The sequence below is a fragment of the Bison bison genome, unplaced genomic scaffold (assembly GCF_000754665.1).
Source record: "Bison bison bison isolate TAMUID 2011002044 unplaced genomic scaffold, Bison_UMD1.0 scf7180017864307, whole genome shotgun sequence".
Lineage (NCBI taxonomy): Eukaryota > Metazoa > Chordata > Mammalia > Artiodactyla > Bovidae > Bison > Bison bison.
This window is the reverse complement of record NW_011494879.1, coordinates 10,409,919-10,433,748: the sequence shown is the minus strand read 5'-3', so window position 1 is coordinate 10,433,748 and position 23,830 is coordinate 10,409,919. Positions and strand designations below refer to the sequence as shown.

The 23,830-nt window shown below is 39.8% G+C and overlaps 1 protein-coding gene across 2 annotated transcripts in view; it reads left to right on the top strand.

The window, feature by feature from the left end:
* Positions 1 to 23,830, top strand: part of NBAS (neuroblastoma amplified sequence) — a 334,237-nt gene that overhangs the window by 67,975 nt on the left and 242,432 nt on the right. For both annotated transcript variants that reach the window (XM_010852089.1, XM_010852088.1), the window contains exons 12-16: positions 5,874 to 6,002; positions 16,405 to 16,468; positions 20,439 to 20,632; positions 21,893 to 22,147; positions 22,867 to 22,992. In XM_010852089.1, coding sequence (XP_010850391.1) covers positions 5,874 to 6,002; positions 16,405 to 16,468; positions 20,439 to 20,632; positions 21,893 to 22,147; positions 22,867 to 22,992 — 768 coding nt within the window. The remainder of the gene's footprint in view (positions 1 to 5,873; positions 6,003 to 16,404; positions 16,469 to 20,438; positions 20,633 to 21,892; positions 22,148 to 22,866; positions 22,993 to 23,830) is intronic.

The following is a 23,830-nucleotide window of genomic DNA, read 5'->3' as shown; positions in this document are numbered from 1 at the left end:
TTACAGTTTTCCAGTTAGCATTCTCTTTGGCCGTTTCATGGAGTTTGTCTTTATCTTGCAGATGAAGAACTATATGAAAGACTAAATGCCTTGGCCTCTGCCATGTACTTGATTCTTTCTAATGTACTGTGTTGCCTCTGTTGTTCTTTCTGTGACCATATTAGTTCATGAGAGCATTACTTTTTTGAGTCAGACTTCTAAACTACAGTGGGTTCAACTATCTACTGAACTCCTTGAGGGCAGGGATTTATGTTTGTTTTGTTCACTGCAGGTTCCCCAGAGTATAAAACAGTGCCTGACGTGTATTATGTATTACTAAATATGTAATATGCAATAAATGTTGAGTGTTGGAAGAACAGTGCTTACAAATTCACCTTTTATTGAGCTGAGTTTTTTTTTTCTTTAAGCGTATGTAATAATTTAAAACATTTTGAATGCGTGTGATAGAATTCAGTCCTTTGCTTTAAATACAGCTTGTCCGTGTGAAAGGTATAATAAAATTGGAAATCACTTGTTTTTGATTGCTCTGTATAGATGATAAACAACTGAAGAAAGTGAGACAATTTAGTCTACATACAAAGATCTGATATTTAACATTGAAAAAAGTCTCTTAGAATGGACAGTTGAAAAGTTTTATTGCAGTGTTTGAGAGAAGACAGTTCCTACTCCAAATATTGCTGGAAGTTGTAGAAGACTTTAATTAGTGTTTTTAATTAACACAAGATCAAATGGACATTTGAGCTAAGGATTTATTGTAAGTGAGAAGTAGAAGTTAAAATAATGTTCACATTATTTCAGTGGCATTTTGTTAGTATCACATTGCTACACAAGAGAATGAGTGAAGTAAGAGGAAAATACCTTTTAAAGAATTTTAGGGAGCAGTTTAAGATGGGAAGGGGTAAATAGGAAAATTGACAGTGAAGTTAATTAAAAGGGCCATAAATGAATTATTAATGTACGAAGACAGTTTACTGTGCAAAAATGTCCTTGTAAATCCTCTTGCGATGCTTCTACCCCTTGATAATCACTTACCGAGTAATTAGTTTGCTAGACCACCTTTGAAGTTAAAGCCTCATGGAGCAAACTGAAGCAGGTGGTAAGTGATAGTCACTGTTTTTTTTTCCTCACCTTTATTGAGAGGTAATTGACAAATGAAATTGTAAGATAGTTAAATTGATGATTTGATACAGGTACATATACATTGTGAGAAGATTTTCTGCCACTGACTTAATACATGTATCACCTCACATATTTACTTTTTGTGTCTCTGTTACACTTAAATCCTACCCTCAACAAATTTCAATTATACAATACAGTGTTATGACCTGTAGCTATCAGTGTTCTACATTAGGTCCTCAGACTTTATTCATCTTATAACTGAAAGATTATACAACTTTATCAACCTCTGCCTTTCCTCCAGTCCCCAGCCCCTGGTAGGCAAACACTATTCTGTTCACTGTATTTATGATTTTGACTTATGATTGTCTTTATAGATTCTGTGTATAAGTGATACAAGTATTTGCCTTTTTTTAATCTTGCTTATTTCACTTAGCAAAATGCAGTCCAGTCTCATTCATGTTTTTTTGCAAATGATAGGATTTCCTTCCTTTAAAGAAGATGAATAATATTCTATGTTGAAGAATAAAGATTAATATAATTAATTCTTTATATATTAATTTATATATAAAATAGGGATCTGCTTTCGTTCTTTTGCATGTGGCTGTCCAGTTTTTCCAGTATCATATATTGATGAGACTGTTTTCCCCATTGTGTATTCTCGGCTCCTTTGTTGTAAATTAATGGACCATGTATGCTTGAGTTTAATTCTAGCCTCTCTGTTCTATTCCATTGCCCTGTGTATCTGTTTTTATTCCAGCTTCATATGTGTTTAATTACTATTTTCAGTGTAATTTAAACCTGGATGTATGATGCCTCTGGTTCTTCTTTGTCAGGATTATTTTGACTCCTTGGGTATTTTGTGGTACCATACAAATTTCAGGATTATTTTTTTTATCTCTGTAAATAATGCCTTTGTAATTTTGACAGAGATTGCATTCAATCTATAGATCACTTTGGGTGGTATGGACATTTTAACAATAGTAATTTTTCCAGTCCATGAACATGGAATTTCTTTAATTTGTGCCTTCTTCAGGTTCTTTCATTAATGTTTTATGGCTTTCAGTGTATATGTCTCTCACTTTCTTGTTTAAATTTATTCCTAAATATTTTACTGTTTTTGATATTAATGCAATTGTTTTCTTAATTTCTCTTACTGATAGTTTGCTCTTACTGTCTCTTGCAATTTTATAAATTTATTTATTCTAACAGGTTTTTGGTAGAGTCTTTTCTATATATAATATCATGTGATCTGCAAACCGAGCCAATTTTATTTCTTCCTTTCTGAATTGTATGCCTTTTAATTATTTTTCTTGCCTAATTGCTCTGGCTAGGGCTTTTTTTTGTACCATGTTGGATAAAACTGCCAAGTTACATATTAGTGACCAACATTCCAGCTGTTGATGATTAAAATGAAAATGACACTCATAGTTGAGGACTGTGAAAGAATTTCAAAGATATATTTTAACCAGAGTGAAAATTAGTTACATCTAAATTTTGTTACCTTTACAACAACTTAATTTTGATGGAGAAGAGAACAAGATTGTCATTCACATAAGCTGACAAATCTTAATACAATAGGCAGGGTTTGAATGTTTGAGGTTTACTTTTTTTGTGGTGTACAGTGGTGGAAAAGCCATTTTCTCCTATTTCCAGAGCACACACTCCTGAATTCTCTTCTTTGCCAACCAACAGACTTTCCAGTTTCTGAATACTGCAGACTCTGCTCAGGTTTCTGAGTACTGCATACTCTGCTCACAGAATTCAGCATGGATTTTCCGCTTTACATCTTGTGTTGCAGTTACTGACAGGATAATAAATTATTTTCTGGTCCAGAAATACCCTGCATGCTGTAGACCCTCAGAAAACTTTCTACAAATAAAAAGCAGAGTTTATGCTTTAAAAGGAAATCACCGTGTTTTTAAAGTAATATAGGTGACTTATCTGTCTTTGGCAGGCTACAATTCAGTTCCTACTAATAAACATGTCTTCTTACTGTGCATGTTTATGGAAGTTAAACAGATAACTTGAGACTTGAAAGAAACAAACATTTAATGTGTATTTTATATGTATGGGTGTAATGCCTGAGATTTGCTTTAAAGTCCTCCAGGGGACAGAAGTCCCCAGTGGCATTGTGGTGATTGGGGAATGACATTTGAGACAAACTTGAAATGTTGATGTTTGTTTAAGATGGTTGTTGGGCCCATGGGTATTTATTATACTGCAGTTTCAGCTTTTGTGTGTGTGAGTGCAAATTTCTGCAACAAAATGCTTATGAAAGGGAGTGGTACTTTTGCAGTGTGGATGTCGTGGCATCAAAGGAAACTAAGGGCATCCAGAAAAAAAAGCCAGTGGGGACATTTCAGTGAATATATTTATTGCTTAAGTGTGCAGGAAGGATGGAAGGGCGGGAGGGATGAAAACAAAAGGATGTTTAACGTATTGGTTCATTATTTCCCTGCTCATAATGCTGCTGTTATCCACATTGTTTAGTGTACATTTTTTGGCTTAGTTTTGTGTGTGTGTGTGTGTGTGTGTGTATGTGTATTTTTATAAACTTCCTACCTGTTTTCAAAGCACTTTTTAAAAATTAATTAATTTATTTTAATTGGAGGTTAATTACTTTACAGTATTGTAGTGGTTTTTGTCATACCTTGACATGAATCAGCCATGGGGGTACGTGTGTTCCCCATCCTGAACCCCCCTCCCATCTCTCTCCCTCAAAGCACTTTTAGTGGAGTTGTTTAATGGAGTTCCTGCATGTTCAGCACCTGAGTAATTGTTCAGGTGCTGAAGCAATAAAGTATACTTGATCGTAATTTCTACTGAGGAGCATGCCTTCACTATTAGAAAGGCTGTGGCCTAGGTGAGGGCAGTGATCGTGGTCCCCTCAGGGCACGTGGAGCTGGAGGGGAGTCTTTGCATGTGGTTCAGGTCCTGCTGTTTATATAGAATGATGATCTTGGGCAAGTGTTGTCACACTTCAGGTCTTCAGTTTCTTCATCTGTAGACTCTGAAGAATGGGTAGAAAGTTCTTTTTATTAACACAGATCAGTGCTTCAGAGGCCCGTCTTGTGCAGAACCATGGAGCTAGTTGACATAGAGTTGTGAGAGGAAGATGCCAGGTCCTTCATCTACTTCTTGGGGCTTCCCTGGTGGCTCAGATGGTGAAGAGTCTGCCTCCAGTTTGGGAGACCCAAGTTTGATCCCTGGATCGGGAGGAATCCCCTAGACAAGGAAATGGCAACCCATTCCAGTATTCTTGCCTGGAAAATCCCATCTGGCCTCAAAGAGTTGGACACGACTGAGCAACTTCACTTTCACTTTCATCTTCTACTCATTGTTCCATCTCCATCACAGAGGAAGAGATGTGGTATATGCAGGTTTTTGCTTGATGTGCTTTTGCTTGCGTTGCTTCTCCTTCTCAAGCATTTGTATTTTAATCTCTTACATTTCATTATGACAATCTGGAATAGATTTATATCCCATTAAAGTGATCTTGTCTGTTTACTCATCCAGCAGTATCCCTCACTTCCAGAAATTGTTCTCCTTGTTTTTGATGGCCAGTATGCCTAGTTGTTTTATACCCGAGCACTTAAATTCTGTCTGCAGAGGCCAGGTAGATAATAATGGTGAATCAAGTCTGTTGTAAATTCTGTTCTTTTTTTGGTATAGTCATTGTTACTTTTCACTTCTGCAGCTTTCAGCCTTAATCTTGGGGCCATAATAGAAAATAATGGGGGTTTTGGCTGGCTGGAAAGCTCATGACCCTTCTAAGAGGGTAACTACTACCTAATTCCAGCCGATTGTGTCCTTTGGGCCCTGTGTTGCCAGCTTTTCTAAATGTGCAGGAGAAATATCGTTATGGGCTGCCGTTTTCTGGTCTGTTTTATTTTTTGTGGGGAGACTACCTTAGAGCCTGTTCTTAATAAATGGTTGAATGGGAAATAGGTCTTCAGTTAGTATTTCTTCAGTTCTTCCAGCTCTGTTGTTCGGTAGGTAACATCTCTGCTGAGGATGGTTTCTTTGTGGTACCTGAGCAAACCTGGTGTCCTCGTGGGAAAGGACTGAGAGTATGTGGCAGATAGAACTGGGAAGGCTAGTCTTCCTCTGTGTAGCCCAGGTTTGGCCATGTAAGGTCAGTATATTACCAAGTGTCTCTGTTTTGTGGCAACACTTAAGATTCCTTAAATCGAATAATTTGCCAGCAGATATGAAAAATCTTACCCATCTAATGTATTTCTTAAATTAAGGCATGCATTTTCCTCTAGTCGATCTTTTATTCCCTTTGAACCCTTCTCCCCTCCATCTCTTCCTCTGCTTCTCATTCACAGCATGAATTTGTGGCTTGTCCATGGTGTAAAATATTCCAGGCATTGTGTTCATATAGAATCTTGTAAAAATTATGAAATTCAAGAAATGCATAATTTTGTCAACATGAACCCATAAGATACTGAGAACTCATAGTAATATATGTATGATATAAAGGAATGTTTTTATAATGCTCACTTATTTGGATTTTACGTTATATGTAAATCATAACACTATAAAGGAGATTGAAAAAACACCTTTGGGCAGAATTCTTGTTTTTTGTTTTCTGGAGCACCTTTATAATGTTATGAAGCTGTTCTAGTCCTTAATTATGCGAGATTGCTTACGACAAGGCAACCCTGAAGAACGATATTAATTTCTGGAAGTTATTTCTATTGGCTACAAGTCCCTTGCTCTGACATTATTGTAATATAATTGTTGTCTAGGACGGGATCTTCAAAATGAGCCTCTCTCCAGATGGGACCCTCCTTGCAGCCATTCATTTCTCAGGAAAGCTAAGCATCTGGGCCATCCCGTCTCTGAAGCAGCAGGGGGAGTGGACTCAACACGAGCAGGTGTGTCTCTCGATTGTCATTATTCCTAGAATGATTCTCGCGTGAGGGTGAGTACTGACCATACGGATTTCATTTTTGTGATATTTTACGTTTATTTAAAATGTGGCTCACAGCTATTATTTATTCTGATCATTCCTAAGCTGTCCTTTGTTTAAAATATTATCACAGTAGCAGGACAAATGTGCAACAGAGCAGCACTCCTTGCTGATACTGATCTGTAGAACGGGACACTGTATCCTGAGTGTCCTCTGTCCACTGAACTCTGCATGTCCCCTGCCTCCTCATTCCCCACATACAGAATGGAGATGTTAATTTTTCAGCAAAAGTTAGCTAATATCAAAGATTCAAAAGGTCATTTTCTTCAAAAGAGTTCCCCTTCTTTCCAGATCTTGTAGTTCCAGTAATCCTGGGCCTCCTTCAGGTTGAAGGGAGTTCTCTTTACTCCTAAGGTAGTTAGAGAAGATACAGAGAAAGATAGAACTGTTCAGCTTTTTAGTGTCTGGAAATGACAGGGATTGAGAGGTAAACAATTGAGTTGTTTAGGAACAGATAGAATCAACATCTATTGTAATCTAAATCAGCATGGGCAGGTGAGGTCTGCTCGTCTAATGCCATGTGTTGTGATAGAATGAAGATTTAAGAAAGATGCTTTCAGGTGCCTGCAGCTTATGTTATAAACGGTTTAATCCTCTGAGGATCATTTTGTATGTCAGCCCTGTGAGTGCTGATTCTCCTTCCCTCGTATCTGCATGCCCCTTTCCTAGAGGAATATCCGGCCATCAGCTTTGGTGATAGTTTTGTGATTCTGGATAGAAATCTATTCCCTCAAAGATATGAATAGATCCAGGTCTTTCTGTTAGCATTCTTTTGAATTTTATTTCATCAGAATGCACCATTGAAAGAATTCTTAATGAGCAAACAGCATTTTGTATTTCTCAGACTAGAGGAAAAGAGAAAGGGCCTCTACATTTTTGTACTCTTTCACAGACTTTGTTTTTGCTGTTTTTTTTCTCTTAGAAACAATTTTAGGAAGATTTTTTTCCCTCCCTAATTCCTCATTGTGTTGAATTTAATTTGATCTCCACATCTCAGCCACTCTCACTTACTGGATCTAAATTTGCTCTAAAATAGAAGAGATCTTCCTCAGTTTTCAACCTCAATAACCAAATACAGGGACATTCTTTCTGTCTCTTGTGAAATGAGAGATAAGTTGACTTATATCTTCTCTCTAGAAGTGAAGTGAATCAGCTCCTAAAACTTTGTTTAATATGTTCAGCTGGGCTCATCAGATAATTGATCCAGAAGGTACCATGTATTTTTCATGGTTATCAATGTACAGTGATGAAATATTTACCTTTCATTATTGGAATAGACCCTGATGTTCTATTTTATGTGGGAAATTTTACATTTGGGCAAACTTTTTCTTTAAAGGTGAACACTGGTTATTAAAGTCATTTATAAAAGAAACATTGATCGAGTTCTGAAGCACACTTCATATTTCATCTTTTGAGTATCCTGGAATGTCATACATATTGAATCAGCACTATCTTAAAGAAATCCATTAGTATGCTCTTTTTTTTTTTAAATTCTGGATACTTTTTATGCTTGCAAAGATCAGTTGCATCTGTTGCAGTCTTTATTGGCACACATTTGAATTTTTAACTGGTTAGACATTTTAATCCTTATTTGCCAATCAATTTCATTATAATTTATTACACTTTAGCTCATGAATGTTATTCATTAACTTTTTATAATGATTCTCTTAAAAACACAAAAATTGTTTAAGAATCTTAACTCAGGAGTGAATAACTTTGAATATCTCAGTGGTTTGGAATAGGTCATCAGAAAAGTAATGTGAAAAAAACGAAGGGACTTCAGAAATGGCCACAGGGATCCACGGGAGGGGTGAGTTCAGGTCAGGAATTCGCCTGTGGTGTTGTCTTAGGGAGAGTCTTTTGAACAGAAATACCCCGAGAGTTTAGAAGGCAGTTCGTCAGGAATTGCTGAAGCCCGGTGTTTGTGTCGTACCTCTGAGTTTCCGCCTCACCCCTGTAGCTCTGATTAGTGCCCCTCATACAGCCTGTGGACAAGACGGTACGATGATACAGTGCCTCAAGCTAGTTGTACCTTTTATTATAATTTACACATTTTGGGGGCTTATGTATCAGTTTCTTTTTATTTGCTTGGTATAAATTACCTCCTTTGGATGCCTGAGTAAACTGGAAGAAAGAGGATTTAAGACTCACAAAACTGAAAACCACGGACCTTAGTTGCCATCACCAGGGACATTTTCAAGTAGTGGGGTCCTTTGCTGAGGGGTCCGTGGCTTAGTGATGTCCCTGGACCTGATCCTACCTTTGGAGCCTTTCTCACTGCTGCAGCCCCTCACAGGCTGGGGGCTGCCAGCGCCCCCCTTGACGGCTGCTGCTCAGCACCTTTGCTGAGGGGTCCGTGGCTTAGTGATGTCCCTGGACCTGATCCTACCTTTGGAGCCTTTCTCACTGCTGCGGCCCCTCACAGGCTGGGGGCTGCCAGCGCCCCCCTTGACGGCTGCTGCTCAGCACCTGGAAAGACTCTAGCTGAACAGGACTGAATCTGCCCTCTGAGACCCCTGCCAGTGCTAGCTTCACAATAAATTCTTGTCCAAAGTTGAGAACAGGGAGGGCATTTAACCTTATCCATTCTGAGGTTATGGTTGGAATACTGTAGAGGCTCCTCGTCTGGTCATTATGCTGTTTACACCTGCTCCTTGAACCCTCCTCTCCTGCTCACTATTTTTGTCTAACCCTTTTCTGTTTTACTTTCTGAAACTTCATTCTATCAATAAACAAGTTGCTAGGAGGCTTCAGCATTTTTACAGAGCATTCTGAAATAAATGTATCAAGTTTACAGAACTCAGTAGGATTGAGGTGCAGGTATGTAATAGTCTTGTAGCTTTTATAAAATTAACTCTAATTATATATATTAAATAATAGCCTCTATTCACTGAGCACTTACTTTGCCTTAGGATTTTCAGCAAGTAGGCAGCAGACCTGAGGTTTGGTTTCATGCCCCTTTGGCTCTTTCCATGACCATGCGAGAAAATAAATATATTTTTAAAAGGTGAGAAAAACCCTATTGGTTAAGCTTTTTATCAGGCTTTATTTATTTGATCTTTAAAAGAAGAGAGACAAATTCTTTTTCTCAGTGCACTTAATACAGCTTTCTTCAGCCTTCTCAGATACATTGAACTCTAGAGCCGTTAATAGTTAGTGTGTACCAGATACCAGAATAAGTAACTGAGAAAGCCTCTCGCTGATAAACCCTTGACTTTACGATGGATATCTACAGTACTTCTGACGTGGTGACATGAGGTGAGGGTGTTAACTGTTCAACAAAAGGAGTTTGAACAATCATACCGTGTTTGAGTCTTTCACCTGTATCCAGGGGATTAATCGCATTGGGTATTGGACATTTTAGATTTGGACTTGAATGTCTGGGGACAGTGACTAAAATCTAGTGTACCAGTCAGTAACAGAGAACAAGCTAGTGGTTACCAGTAGAGAGAGGGAAGAGGGGAGCAGAAAGACATGGGTAGGGGATTAAGGGGTACAAACTGTTATGTATAAAATAAGCTGCAAGAATATATTGTACAGTATAGGAAATACAGCCAATATTTTATAATAACTATAAATGGAGTCTAACCCATAAAATTTTTGAATCACTGTGTTGTACACCTGTAACTTAATGTAATACTGTACATAAGCAATACTTAAGCAAAAAAAGTCAAATAGTGCAGTCGAGTAAATGTAATAAAACTTTAATGTAACCATGGTGTATAGAGTAGGTTGTCACTTATAATATTATCATAAAATAATAAAGTTCAAGTATTGGAATCTGTACTGAGTCCTAGAGTAGAAAATGTAATAAATCACAGTCCCTTGCCCTTAAGACATTCATTGTCTTGCAAGGGAAATTATTAACAAATTAAGAAAATAATGTGTTAGTATTTTGCTTCTGTTGGTGGTGTTGGCGGGGGGGATTGTTGGGAGTAAATGGTGTTTGTATAGTAAAGCTTGGCTGTCAACAGCAATTTTATTTCTTTTGTTTACTTCACAATCTTATTAATCAGAACATGCTTTTAGCTCATTTTAAGAGATGGGAATAGTGCTGAAGAAAGTTAATTTAGATTGCTAAATGTTAGAATCAATGTTCCACTTCGACTCAGGTCCTCTGACTTAACAGGTCAAGCCTGCCCCCCTGCCACCCCCGAGAGACTCTTCTTACAGCACTTACATGTAGAAATCCTGAGTTTAAGTGGGAAAGTTGGGTGCTAGCTAAGATGTTAATGGGAAACAAGGAGAGACAACCCATGTGATTTCTATGAATGGCACCTGGAGTTGTGTGCTTCATCATGTAGAGATAACTGGGAACGTGAAAATACTAATGTACAAGACGTATAGTGGAACTTCCCTGGTGGCTCAGACAGTAAAGAATCTGCCTGCAACGTAGAAGACCCAGGTTCAGTCCCTGGGTTGGGAAGATCCCTCAGAGAAAGGAATGGCTACCCATTCCAGTATTCTTGCCTGGGGAGTTCTGTGGACCGAAGAGCCTGGCAGGCTACAGTCCATGGGGTCGCAAAGAGTTGGCCATGACTGAGCGACTAATACTTTCACTCTTTGACTTTTTCATATTGTCACTTACCAAATATGTGGTGGTATTTTGTATATTCATCCCTGACTGAAAATATTGAAAAATGCTTAAACAACTGAAAAACACTTCCAACAGCTGCTCTTTTTTCATTTGTCCAGCAATAGTTGAGTGACCTTGGGCCAGGTTAGGGCAGGCTTTGGATTTCTTTGCGGCTTCTCTGGGAAAGAAATGGACAGCCAATTAGTTTAAACTGGTGCATGTAAGGTATGGAGACTTAGTGTACATAGTATATGGGGACTTATACTAAAGCATAAGACTAGTATACTGTTCACCTACAGTGTACTAAAGTATATATACTTATAAGTACTATATACTTATATATTACTATATATACACTTATATATGTATTAGTTCAGTTCAGGCACTCAGTCATGTCCGACTCTTTGCAACCCCGTGGACTGCAGCACGCCAGGCTTCCCTGTCCATCACTAACTCCTGGAGCTTGCTCAAACTTATGTCCGACGAGTCGGTGATGCCTTCCAACCATCTCATCCTCTGTCGTCCCCTTCTCCTGCCTTCAATCTTTCCCAGCATCAGGGTCTTTTGCAGTGAGTCATTTCTTTGTATCAGGTGGCCAACATATACTGTAGTATATAAGACCTTATATACTAAATAGTGTATATAGTATATAGGGACTTAAGACTTCACCTTCCAACACAGGGAGTGTGGATTCAGTTCTCTGGATGGGGAGCTAAGATCCCATATGCCTCACAGCCAAAAAACCAAGACATAAGATAGAAGCAGTATTGTAACAAGTTCAATGAAGACTTTAAAAATGGTCCACATCAAACAATCTTAAATATATAGAGAAAGTATGTGTGTGCTAAGTTGCTTCAGTCGTGTTTGACTCTCAGTCTTTGAGACTCCATGGACTGTAGTCCATCAGGCTCCTCTGTCCATGGGAGATTCTCCAGGCAAGAATACTAGAGGGGGTTACCATGCCCTCCTTCAGGGGATCTTCCTGACTCAGGGATTGAACCCGTGTCTCCTGTGTCTCTTGCATTGGCAGGCAGGTCCTTTACCTCTAGCGTCGCCTGGGAATCCCATGTAGTCAGCTTACAGCTTTACCTTGAATGTTGCCTGAGAAAAAAATTAATGTTTCTCTTGCCTGATACGGACTTAAAGTCTTTTACCAAATTGTGAATTCAGCTTGTCTGGGCCTTTATTCAAGCAATACTTTATTAGTTTTCATAATACTATGCTTTATTTGAATGAGTGTTTTCTCTGTAAAATCTAATGATTAAAGATAGTTTGGAAATGTCTATTCTGATTTACTTCTATCCAGTTTTCAGTTGATTAAATACTTTGGCTTTCATTGTCAATATGAAAATCCATCTGGCTAGAAATCTGTATTAAGTTTTGTTCATGTTTGGAATATATAGTAAAATTGCCAAAGTGATTTTCATTTCCAACATTTCCCATATGTTATGTTTATATATTGACATCTCATTTTTGGCCTTAATTTTTCTCTGAAGTTTTATTACTTGTTTGTGCTTCCTTAGATGTAGTAGATATAAGACTTACCATTTCCATTTGATTTTATTTTCTCTTTGACACGTAGTAGGTGCTGGAGTAATTTTGTGAAGGGGATGAATCAGTGAAGGATAAGTGGGAAGATGATAGTTCTTGTGATTAATCGGGATCTTACCCACAGCTGTTTTCACAGCTTCACTAGACTGTCAGTTCTTTGAAAAGAGACACTGAACACACATTTCTTTCCTGAGATCTAACAGAGGGCTTGGCGTGTTAAATACTGATAAATGTTTGTGGAATGAATAAACATTTAAAGGTTACTTTCATGCTATGATGACCGGGTCTTTGTTATGTTTAGCTTCAAGCCATTAAAAAAGAAGTCAACAAATAAAATCCTTAAATCTGAGAAGACAGATTTAAGCCTAATGCATTAGCCACAATAGCCTTTCTGTACGAAATCTATAACTGTGTTCTTGGGGCATCCTCCTAGGCTGTTTTCAGGCATATGGTAGCATGTCATACAGGGAGGAGTGATATGGAGGTTGCTTCTCAGAACATATCAACACAGTACTGGGAGTGAGTGCCAACTCTGTACTTTCGTAGAGGTCTTGGGAGCTTGGTGATCCTGTCCTCAAAACAACAGCCTCCGGAGTTTGTGTCAGATGCTGTAAAGCAGAGCCAGACCATGGTTCTCACAGATAAAGTCCTTGGGGTTCTAGGGTGGTAAGTTTGGGCCAGTTTGAATAGTACGAGGGGAGCAGTGGGAATGTCACCTTAGAAAGTGGTGAGGGACAAGCCATCAGGATAATGGTCTGGCAGGTCACCTCTGCCTGAGGCAGAGTTAAGTTTGGGATTTTGTTTGCTCTTCTTTCTTAAATATACTGTACAGATAATTCTATCAAACTCCCACATATTGTAAAGTTGAATGCTTAGTTCAGACATGTAGACTGAATTGCTATGTACTCCTAAGATAAAGATACAATTAGATATATACCTCAAAGAATTTAAAACAGGTACTCAGACACAGTACATTTTCATACATGTTCACAGCAGCCACAAGCTGGAAATAAGCCAAATGTCTATTAATAGAAGGATGAACAAATTGTGGTATATACATGTGATAGAATATTATGCAACCATATAAAAGGAAAGAATGTGAATTCTTAGGTCAATCTTGGGAACATTATTATAATCAAAAGAAGCCAGACACACAAGGTTACCTATTGTTTGAACCCATTTATACAAAATATCCAGAATAGGTAAATCCGCACAATCAGAGGGTAAAATTGTTGATGGCTGGGGAGAAGGGAAAAGCGAAGCAAAGGTGCAATGACTAAGCAGTTTTATTTTGAAATGATAAAAAGGTTTTGGAACTAGATGGAGGTGGCAGAACACTGTGAATGTACTAAATAGCACTAAATTATTTGTTTAAAAGTGGTTAATTTTATGTTATGTTCGTATCAGCTCAATGAAAAAATGATCTCATTAATCCTCTTCTCCCCACAAACCCCCCAAACAAAAAGAATGCGTAGAATTAGAATAGGATGCCTGTTGTCTTGTACTTTGACCTTTTTTTTTTTTTTTCCTGAATAAGGCTAGTATTTCCCTACCTGTGTCCTCTGCATGCTGTGTTCTGTGACTGGAATGTGGTCCTCCGTCCATTTTCCACATCCAAGTCTTATCCAGCTAGAAATGTATACAGCAGCATCAGGCTTTCTTTGTTCCTCTTCACCTCCCTTTATCTTTCTCAATGTACGTGTGCGTGCTGAGTGGTGTCTGACTCTCTGCGAACTCCTGCCACCCGCCCTCCCCCCATGGACTGTAGTCCACCAGGCTCCTTTGTCCACGGAATTTTACAGGCAAGAATACCGAAGTGGGTTGTCATTTGCTTCTCCAGGGGATCTCAACCCAGGGACTGAATGCGGGTCTTGCCTCTCCCACAGTGGCAGGTGGGTTCTTTACCCTTGCACCGCCTGGGAAGCCCTCATCTTCCTGAAGCCTGTATCCAAAATCGTCTCTTCATCCTTTGAGGACCCCTAGCACTCTTATCTGTAGGTCTTTTTTGGGGCAGTTACCAAATTTGACCTTGGGTTATAGTTATTTATACCCATTTATTAGTTATATCCTTGAGTATGGGGCCTGTAATGTCTGATTTTTTTCTTTCACAGTGTAAGCACACAGTGTTCATTGGCTAAATATCAGAAGAAACCACACGTTTGAGGAGCCGTGGGAATATTTGTACTATGCCAACTTAATTTTTCTATAACTTAGCCATCCTAGTTAGAACTCAGTGATCCAAAAGATTGATGAGTTCATTCCCTCATTCAGCATTTAGCTGCTGTGACAGGTGGGCCCTGACAGAGGGTGGGAGTACAGGCACCACAGACACAGACCTGGAGGCAGGGGAAGAGATCTTCACCTTGTTTTTAGTGTGGGTTTCACAAGAGGAGACACCTGTTGTTTAAACAGTCTCCATGGAACAGCCTGGTCCCAGAGTGTGGAGCTTGGCTCTTTTGACTCTGTACTACTCGTTCATGGTCCTCTGGCTCATCTCTGAATTCTGAAAGAATTGAAAAATGCTTTGAGTTCTGAAAATATTTCTGCCAACGAGATGGCTTCTTTTCTCACAAGAGTTCTTGTTAAATTTCTCTGTAATCTGTACATCTTTTAATTTACCCAAAGCTGAATCATAATTATTGTTATTTGTGGGGCTTAAAGTTTGGAAGTGTTGCTCCATACTGCCCTTATGTCCTCTAGAATGTAAGTGGGAGGCTTCCGTGGCATCACATAAACAGATGCTGGCGGGCACCTGTGCTGTCATGGAGGTGCAGCTGCTGATTCGGAGGCATTGAAAGCTTCTAAGGTGCCTTATAAATGGTCAGATAATGATCTTAATTTAGTTGATTATTTTCTGTAGTACATACCTTATTTTAATTTTTTGAAACTTAATCTTTTTTTTTTTGATTAAGTAATCTAGGACAATCCATTTCTTTCCCTAGTATCAGATCAGATCAGATCAGATCAGTCGCTCAGTCATGTCCGACTCTTTGCGACCCCATGAATCGCAGCACGCCAGGCCTCCCTGTCCATCACCAACTCCCGGAGTTCACTCAGACTCACGTCCATCGAGTTGGTGATACCATCCAGCCGTCTCATCCTCTGTCGTCCCCTTCTCCTCCTGCCCCCAATCCCTCCCAGCATCAGAGTCTTTTCCAATGAGTCAACTCTTCGCCTTATATGACAACTTTTTTTTTTTTCTGATAAGAAGTATATCTTCTGTTCTCAGGGACCACTCATAGAGACTTGTCACAGTAGAGGAGAGCAGAAGGTACTCAGGCTGTGGAAAAGAATGCCGGTCTCAATACTGTAACGTATTAGCCACTGATAATTTGGTAATGAAGCATACAGGCTTATTCTCTTGCATTAGATGAAAAAGCACATATTGACATAAGGAGAGCCTCATTTTTTTTAGGCTTAAGATTTCAGATAACCCCCAGCTGATATTTTGTTGTCCGCCCCCTCCCCCCATACTATTGTGATTCTGGAGGTTATGGAATTAACAGCGGGCCTGGGAAATGTCAGACAGTGGCTTAATCTCGGTTGTTTTGTTATGTTTGAGAGATAGTGATGTGTCCTGACGTTCACAAAAACAGGCATGACATTGTCTTGCCATGAGATTAGACAATGCATATATTGAATTTGAGGATTGCCTGGTTATATATATATATATATATTTTTTGATTTAGTAGATATTCAGTCATAGAAAGTTGGAAGTGGGGTTAACACGAAAGTTGTGGGGTCCAACCTCAGAGCTGTGGGAGCTGAGGCCTGAAGGGTTGCTCAGCTTATGAGCAGGGTAGCATTTCCATCCAGGCCAGTGTTTTATTCACAACAGCATGGTTGTTCTCCTCCCAGTATGCGTGTGTGTGTGTGTCTGCGCGCATGCACAGAATTGTTAGTGTAGTCTCCTTTCATTTGTATGAATTACATTCCTGCTGTCATTGTTCTTGCTATTTTCTTCATTAAATTGAGTTACAGTACTTGCACGTGTGCATCTTCAGTGTACGAACAATTGCTCTTCAAGATCTTGGAAAGATATTTCAACTAGGTGTCACTAAGATCAAAGGAAAGCATCATTTCTCTTTTCTGTTGAAACAGTCCAAAGTTCTTGATGATGTTCTTATAATTTTCTTACCTTGTTGAACAAAGAATTTATGTGCCTGTGTTTCAAATTCAGCCAGGCTATGATGACCTTAATCCTGATTGGAGACTCTCTACTGAGAAGAGAAAAAAAATCAAAGGTGAGTTGTATGATGTATAGTAATTAAAACCTTAAGAGACTCTTCATCTTTAGTAAAGGTACATATGATAAAGAATATGTAGGGGGAAGAAAATTCTTTTTCTTTCTACTATTCTGGGTTCTCTGGCTGGGACCTTATAAAATGGGGTTGACAAAAGATAGATTAATAAGATAAATAAGCAGAAGTTTGTTAGTGTGTACTGTGAGTTGATACATGGAGTAACTCAGAGGGTTGATTGGAAATTGGGCTTATATAGCATCAAAGAAACAGTTTCTAGAGAAGTGTGAAGACAAAGGAAAAGTAGTTGGGATTTCTCAGTTCAGTTCAGTTGCTCAGTCGTGTCCGACTCTTTGTGACCCCATGGATTACAGCACTTCCCTGTCCATCACTAACTCCTGGAGCTTGTTCAAACTCATGTCCATTAAGTCGGTGATGTCATCCAGCCAACTCATCCTCTGTCGTCCCCTTCTCCTCCTGCCTTCAATTTTTCCCAGCATCAGGGTCTTTTCAGATGAGTCTGTTCTTCGCATCAGGTGGCCGAAGTATTGGAGTTTCAACTTCAACATCAGTGCTTCCAATGTACTAACCAGGCCGGACCCTGTTTAGCTTCCAAGAACAGACAAGATCGGGAGTGTTGAGGGTGGTGTGGCTGTAGGCTGGAGTTTCTAGGAGTGGCAAATACGTGGGGAAAGTAATGGGATATAAGCACTAGTTTGTGATGTAGATTCCTTTGGTGCTGTCTCTGGCCTCATAAGAGTTGAAATTTGTCTCCAGTGATGAACTCTTGTTCCTCCTGGCAGAGGGTGAAGAGAACAACTTTGTACATTTATGTCCTTTGTTGCTGGTGTTTAGTTGTGAAGTCGTGTCCAACTGTCACCCCATGGACTGTATCCAGCCAGACTCCTCCATCCATGGGATTTTCCAGGCAAGAATATTGGAGTGGGTTGCCATTTCCTCCTCCAGCGGATCTTCCAGACCCAGGAACTGAACCCACGTCTCCTGCATTGGCAGGCGGATTCTTTTCCACTGAACCATCAGGAAAACCAAAATTTATGTCCTACTTTTAGGCAAATAGAGGACAGAGAACTTTTCTTGTATCTGCTGCTTCTTCCTTGCCTCCAGCCCGAAATAATCCTTACACCAAAGTGGCATATTTTGGGGTGGCATATTCTGTCACCCTGCATATAAAAGTCTCTAGATAATTCTGCTTCACTTTGGAAGGAACACTAAGATTTTGTAGAATGGGGACAAGGCAACAGATCCAACTTCCTGCTGCCCAGGTGTTACTATTTCATGTTTTCCCAAGGCCAAGTCAGCTGTGTCAGGCAGCATGGCTCTCCTACCTCAAGCCAGCATAGAGACGGCAAGTTCACAGGTCATACGTGTGGTCCTTTGTAAATAAGTGTGCAGGAGATCGTAGAAAGGGATTTCTCAAAGGGGAAACTGAGCAGTTATTGCTGAGGCCGGGCTGAGCATGTGGTAGGTAGTAAGTAATGAGAGATTGGAGGGATTTTTTTTTTCATATATTTCCCATGTCTAAATTATTATTTTTTAGTAATGAGCAATGTTTTATAAATAAATAAAGTCTGCATTATTTACAGTTAATTAGATGGCAGTGGCACCCTACTCCAGTACTCTTACCTGGAAAATCTCATGGACGGAGGAGCCTGGTGGGCTGCAATCCATGGGGTCGCCAAGAGTCGGACACGACTGGGTGACTTCATTTTCACTTTTCACTTTCTTGCATTGGAGAGGGAAATGGCAACCCACTCCAGTGTTCTTGCCTGGAGAATCCCAGGGACGGGGGAGCCTGGTGGCTGCCGTCTATGGGGTCACACAGAATCGGACACGACTGAAGTGACTTAGCAGCAGCAGCAGCAGTGATTATTTAATTGGTAGATGAAAACTGAAAACAGAAATTTAAAAATAAAGAGTTTGAGTAATCAGTTCTTTTTTTTTTTCTGGTGAAACTCCCCTAGTTCAATACTTCTGAATTTTTAAGTGTCTCCTATAAAATGAATCATAGTTACCAGGCTTCAAAATCTTTATTAAATTATGCTTCTAATTACGTTTAAATAGCTTAAAAGTATTGATTCATTTATATCATCTGTCTTGTTCATATATTCACTTTTGTTAAATAATCATCCAAAATACTTATTTAGAAAAACATTTTTGAGAAAACAATTTGTCAAAGCAGAAGATTGACCGTATATTTAAATGATTTGCTCTTTTTCATCCCCCTTTATGTTAAGCTGTAAGCTGAGGAACATTGATTTTCATGTTTTCTTGGAATTCCTTATTTATATAGATTGCTTTAGGCTTAAATAGGAAGAAGATGTTGAGTTATTATAGTCATTATTTTTTAATTAAAATAATGGATTATTCTAATAGAGTTCATTTCCTATTTTATTTTTTACTTGGCCATGCTTCATGACTTCTGGGATCTTTGTTCCCCAGCCAGAGATCAAACCCAGGTCAGGGCAGTGAAGGCACTGGGTTCTAACCACTGGGCCACCAGGGAATTCCACTAACCCATTTTGCTCCAATGTTTACATATATTTTAAAGTTTATGGTTTACTGTTTTATGTATTACCTTTAAACCTCATCAGATTGTCAGTGGAACAAGTAAGGTATGTGAAGGGCAATAAAATCAGAATAAATATCACACTATTTCCTTTTGAATGCCTCAGTTTGGTGAACCACAATTCATTTTTATCTCCCCCCACCCCACCCATTTCTTTACTGGTCTTGAATGTGTTTTCCTCTTTCTGAATAGCTGTGGGTGTGCGTGCTCAGTCGCTCAGTCGTGTCCGACTCTTTGCGGGCCCCATGGACTATAGCCCACCAGGCTCCTCTGCCCGTGGAATTTTCCAGGCATGAATACTGGAGTGGGTTGCTGTGCACTTCTTCAGGGGATCTTCCCGACCCAGGGATCGAACACTCGTCTCTTATGTCTTTTGCGTTGGTAGGCAGATTCTTTACCACTGGTGTCACCTGGGAAGCTCCAGTTGCAAATGTAGGGAGAAAAATTCTTTTTCCTTCTACCCTACTAGATTCTGAAATCAACTAAGACCCAGTAAATTGGAGTAACAAAGAACCGATTAATAAGGAAAAAAAGCATGCACTTTTACTTACTATGTTTTAGGGACATGGGCGCCTTCACAAGGAAATGAAGACCTGAGGAAGTTAAACCTGATCAGTGTTATACTAGGTTGGATGAAGAGTGGGAAGGTGTGGAAAACCTTGACAGGACATAGGGTCTGAGCTCAGGATAAGACTTAGCAGCTTGTCTGTCTGTTTTTCCCTGCCTTCCTCTGTCTTTGGAGATAAGGATGCACCTTTCCTCCAGGTGTAGAGAGGGCACCTCCCACATGAAGATCTTAAGACCTGCTCCAGAGGAAGGTCGGCGTCCTTCCTTGAACCTGCCATTTATCAGTTTATCTTTTATTTATCTTTTGTATGTTGAAAATGGTGATATGTCTGTGAATGTTTTTCATTTTTTGAGCAGAAAGGCCTTAATATAAAACTTTGGACTTTGGCAAATCGGTGGCATTCAGATTTTTGTTAAATAAATTACCACTTTGTATCTTATATTGAACTTCCCTGGTGGCTCAGTGGTAAAGATCTGCTGCAGTGCAGGAGGCATGGGTTTGATCCCTGGCTTGGGAAGATTCCCCTGCAGGAGGAAATGGTAACCACACCAGTATTCTTGCCTAGAAAATCCCATGGACAGAGGAGCCTGGTGGGCTACAGTTCATGGGGGTCACAAAAGGGTTGGACATGACTAAGAGACTAAACAGCAGTCTTAAATTTGAGTCAAAATCTGAGTGACGACTTACATTTTATTCTTAGTATTTGTCATACCTTTAGGGCTCAAATAGGTTTTTAAAATTGATTATTGGACTAAGTGTGTTGTATGTAACCTGCATTGATTGATGAATTTCTGTTCATTTACTTTTCCCCCCATTAGATAAGGAGTCCTTTTACCCACTGATAGATGTGAATTGGTGGGTGGACAGCGCAGTGATTTTGGCTCGCTGCTCTGGTGCTTTGACTGTTTCATCAGTGAAAACTTTGAAAAATTTACTGGGAAAATCATGTGAATGGTTTGAACCGTCGCCTCAAGTCACCGCTACCCATGATGGGGGGTTTTTAAGTTTGGAGGTAATTCTTTCCTTTTTAAAGCAACAAGTGTGTTTGAGAGTAGTTGGGAAGATCCTCTGGAGAAGGGCGTGGCAACCCACTCTAGTATTCTTGCCTGGAGAATCCCATGGACGGAGAAGCCTGGCGGGCTACAGTCTATGGGATTGCAAAGAGTCAGACGTGACTGAGTGACTAAGCCTACTCACTACTACTGTGTATTACAAAAGAAATTTAAATGTCTGATTTTTAATTTTGAGTATCCCATTATTTAATCTTATCTTTTAAAACTAAAAGTTCGTTATTGGAATCAGCTTGAGTGCAGTATAAAAAAATCTATTGTTTAGTCAGTTTAAAAAATTACATTTGTATAAGAAAGAAAAACATTTTTAGTCATTTTGTTTTCTACAAAGCACTTTTCCCTAATGGACATGATAGACTCCCCCCCCCCCCCCCCCCGATTAGTTATTTAAAAACATAAATAATATTACTACCAAAGAAATACAGTCTTTAGTCTATTTCTGTGAAATATGACAACTTAAAACTTTTGGTTCTTCTGTTAAAAAATACTTGTTTATCATGTCAAAAAAATTTGAGATGAGTGTAGTATTTTAAAGTTATGTTTTGGTCATTTAAAACTCTTATTTTATTTCCAAGTTAATGACCTTCAATAGTTTTCACTTCAATGCAATTTGACAATTTTTTTTTACCTGTAAGTTTGGTACTGATTCTCAAGATGTTCTTTAAAGAAAATCATGTTTTAAAATCCAAGTCAACTCTGTTAAGTTGGGAATGAAGGTTATCTTTAGCAGGCAGCCTTCAGACTCAAAACTTTGTGCAGCTTCAGATATTGTTTAAAAGTTGGGCAGAAGGGTAGCTATTCTTGGTAGAGCAAATAAATACCTTCATGTTCATTTGCTAAATGGATTGAAACACATCATCTTTTCACAGCAGGTACAAAAATACCAAAAGAAAGAAATTAACATTCTCCTTTATTTCCCTAAAATAATTACCAAGCATACATTGTACCAGACCATATTAATAACCTGTTATTAAAGCAAGCTTTAGTTTTAGAGATTTGGAACCAGTGACTTGCGCACATATTTCTGGAGTTGTTGATGTATATAGAGTTTGTTGTTGGGTTCCTTTGAATTCCATGCTTAGTCTTAATCACACCACTGATGTAATGCATCAAACCAGAGTAGAATTAAAATGCTTTTTCTATTAGTTCTAAAATCTTGTCTTTAGTTCCTCACTGTTCATTTAACATCTTTTTCAATTCAGTGCGAGATTAAACTTGCCCCCAAACGATCTCGTTTGGAGACGAGGGCGGGAGAAGATGACGAAGAAGAGGATTCGGATTCTGATCAGGAAATCTCTGCCAAGACTCGCTACTTTGGCTATATAAAACAGGGCCTGTACTTAGTGACCGAGATGGAACGGTTCGCACCGCCCCGGAAACGCCCGCGAACCATTACTAAAAACTACCGCCTGGTGAGCCTGCGGTCCACGACCCCAGAGGAGCTCTACCAGAGGAAGGTGAGGGTGTCCTGTTACTGTGCATGGTCACAGATTCAGTTACGATTCTGTTGAGAAAAACACTATTTTTTTAATAAAGGAAGAAATTGAAAGAGGGATTGTTGTATCAGTATGTTGCAAACACGAGTATGATAAAGCTTCTGAAAATGCTGCTGCTCTTTGTGACTACTTGTGCCTGAGCGGTCACACAAAAGCGGTGGATGGGAGGTGAGCTCACCTGGACCATTGTCCCCTTGGTGGCTCTGCCCAGGTTTTCACTCCACTTCTTGTGGCCTTTGGCTCTCACCTCCTCTGTGCCGAGGACAGCTGTCTGCTCAGACTGCAGCTGGGGAGGGAAGAACTTGCAGGCTGGATTTCTAGTCGGGGGTTTGCCTGGGAAGCAGATTCGATCAGCACTGAGTACTGCATGTGTCTGTGCTGCAGTGTCAGGAGAGGAGTCCTGGCAAAGGACTCTGGCTGTCGCCCTGTTTGTGCTGGCTTTGCTGTTTTACTCTGTAAGCATGGGCACTTTACCTCTGTTTCTCATTTTTCTGGTAAGTGCTTAAATAGATGTTGATCTCTCTGGCCCTCATCATGTTTGTGAGCTTCTGGTGCCACAACAGGGCACGTGGGGGTGGTTAAGAGTGCGTGACCTCCACTATTGCCATTCATTCTGCCATCATCGTGACACTGCGACAGCTCAGTAACATCACATTCCTGTTCCATTTCCTTGTCCAAAGATCGAAAGTGAAGAGTATGAGGAAGCCTTGTCCCTGGCTCAGACCTACGGCCTGGACACTGACCTGGTGTACCAGAGGCAGTGGAGGAAGTCAGCAGTCAACATTGCTTCAATTCAGAATTACTTGGTATGTTTACATAGTTTGATAACATGTAGTGAGAGTCATAGTTCTTCCCCTGGTGGCTTAGATGGTAAGGAATCTGCCTGCAATGCAGGAGAACTGGGTTCAATCTCTGGGTTGGGAAGATCCCCTGAAGAAGGTAAGGTTCGTACTTAAAGGACTATCTCATGGCTGTAGGGCTTCATATTGGAGTACTTTTCGCTGATGACTTTTCTTTGTGAAGCGTTTTATTCAACCTGGAAAAATTACCTTGTTTCCAGGTTCTGTTGGCTCTGCAGCTGGATTGTTGGTACCAAAGACCTGTGTATGAATATTCCGTGATAAACCAGCCAAGTACCTGGTCTTGGCCTAACTCTTTCCCTTCATCTACCTCAGTCACCTCAGTTCACTGCCATGAGTCAGGGTCCTGTCAAGAGTCAGGAACCACACAGGAATTTGAAGAGAGACAGTTTTAATACAGAGAATTATTTTCTGGTAACAAGACATTAAGTATATGAGGGCAAAGATAACTCTAAGGAATAACCTGGGGCTGAAGGGAATGTTTCCAAGGAGGTAGAAAACTCAGAGGGGAGGTGGTGATCAGCTGGAGGCTGGTAAGTAGGAAACGCCCCCACTAGCAAGAAGACTGGTAGATAAGGAACCATGGCCAGGATGGAACAGAAAAAAATTCCCCCTGGAGTACAGGCAAGCCTAGTTTAGGAAGCTTCCCATTCAGGTGTCTGGGAGGTTCACTGGGGAGGAGTCTGTCCATGGGAGTGCAGTCGATGCTAAGTGGGAAGTTGTCCTCTGAAAGAGGAAGCTGGCAGAAAGCATCGCAAGATGGTCCCTGCTGGCAGTGCTGGCT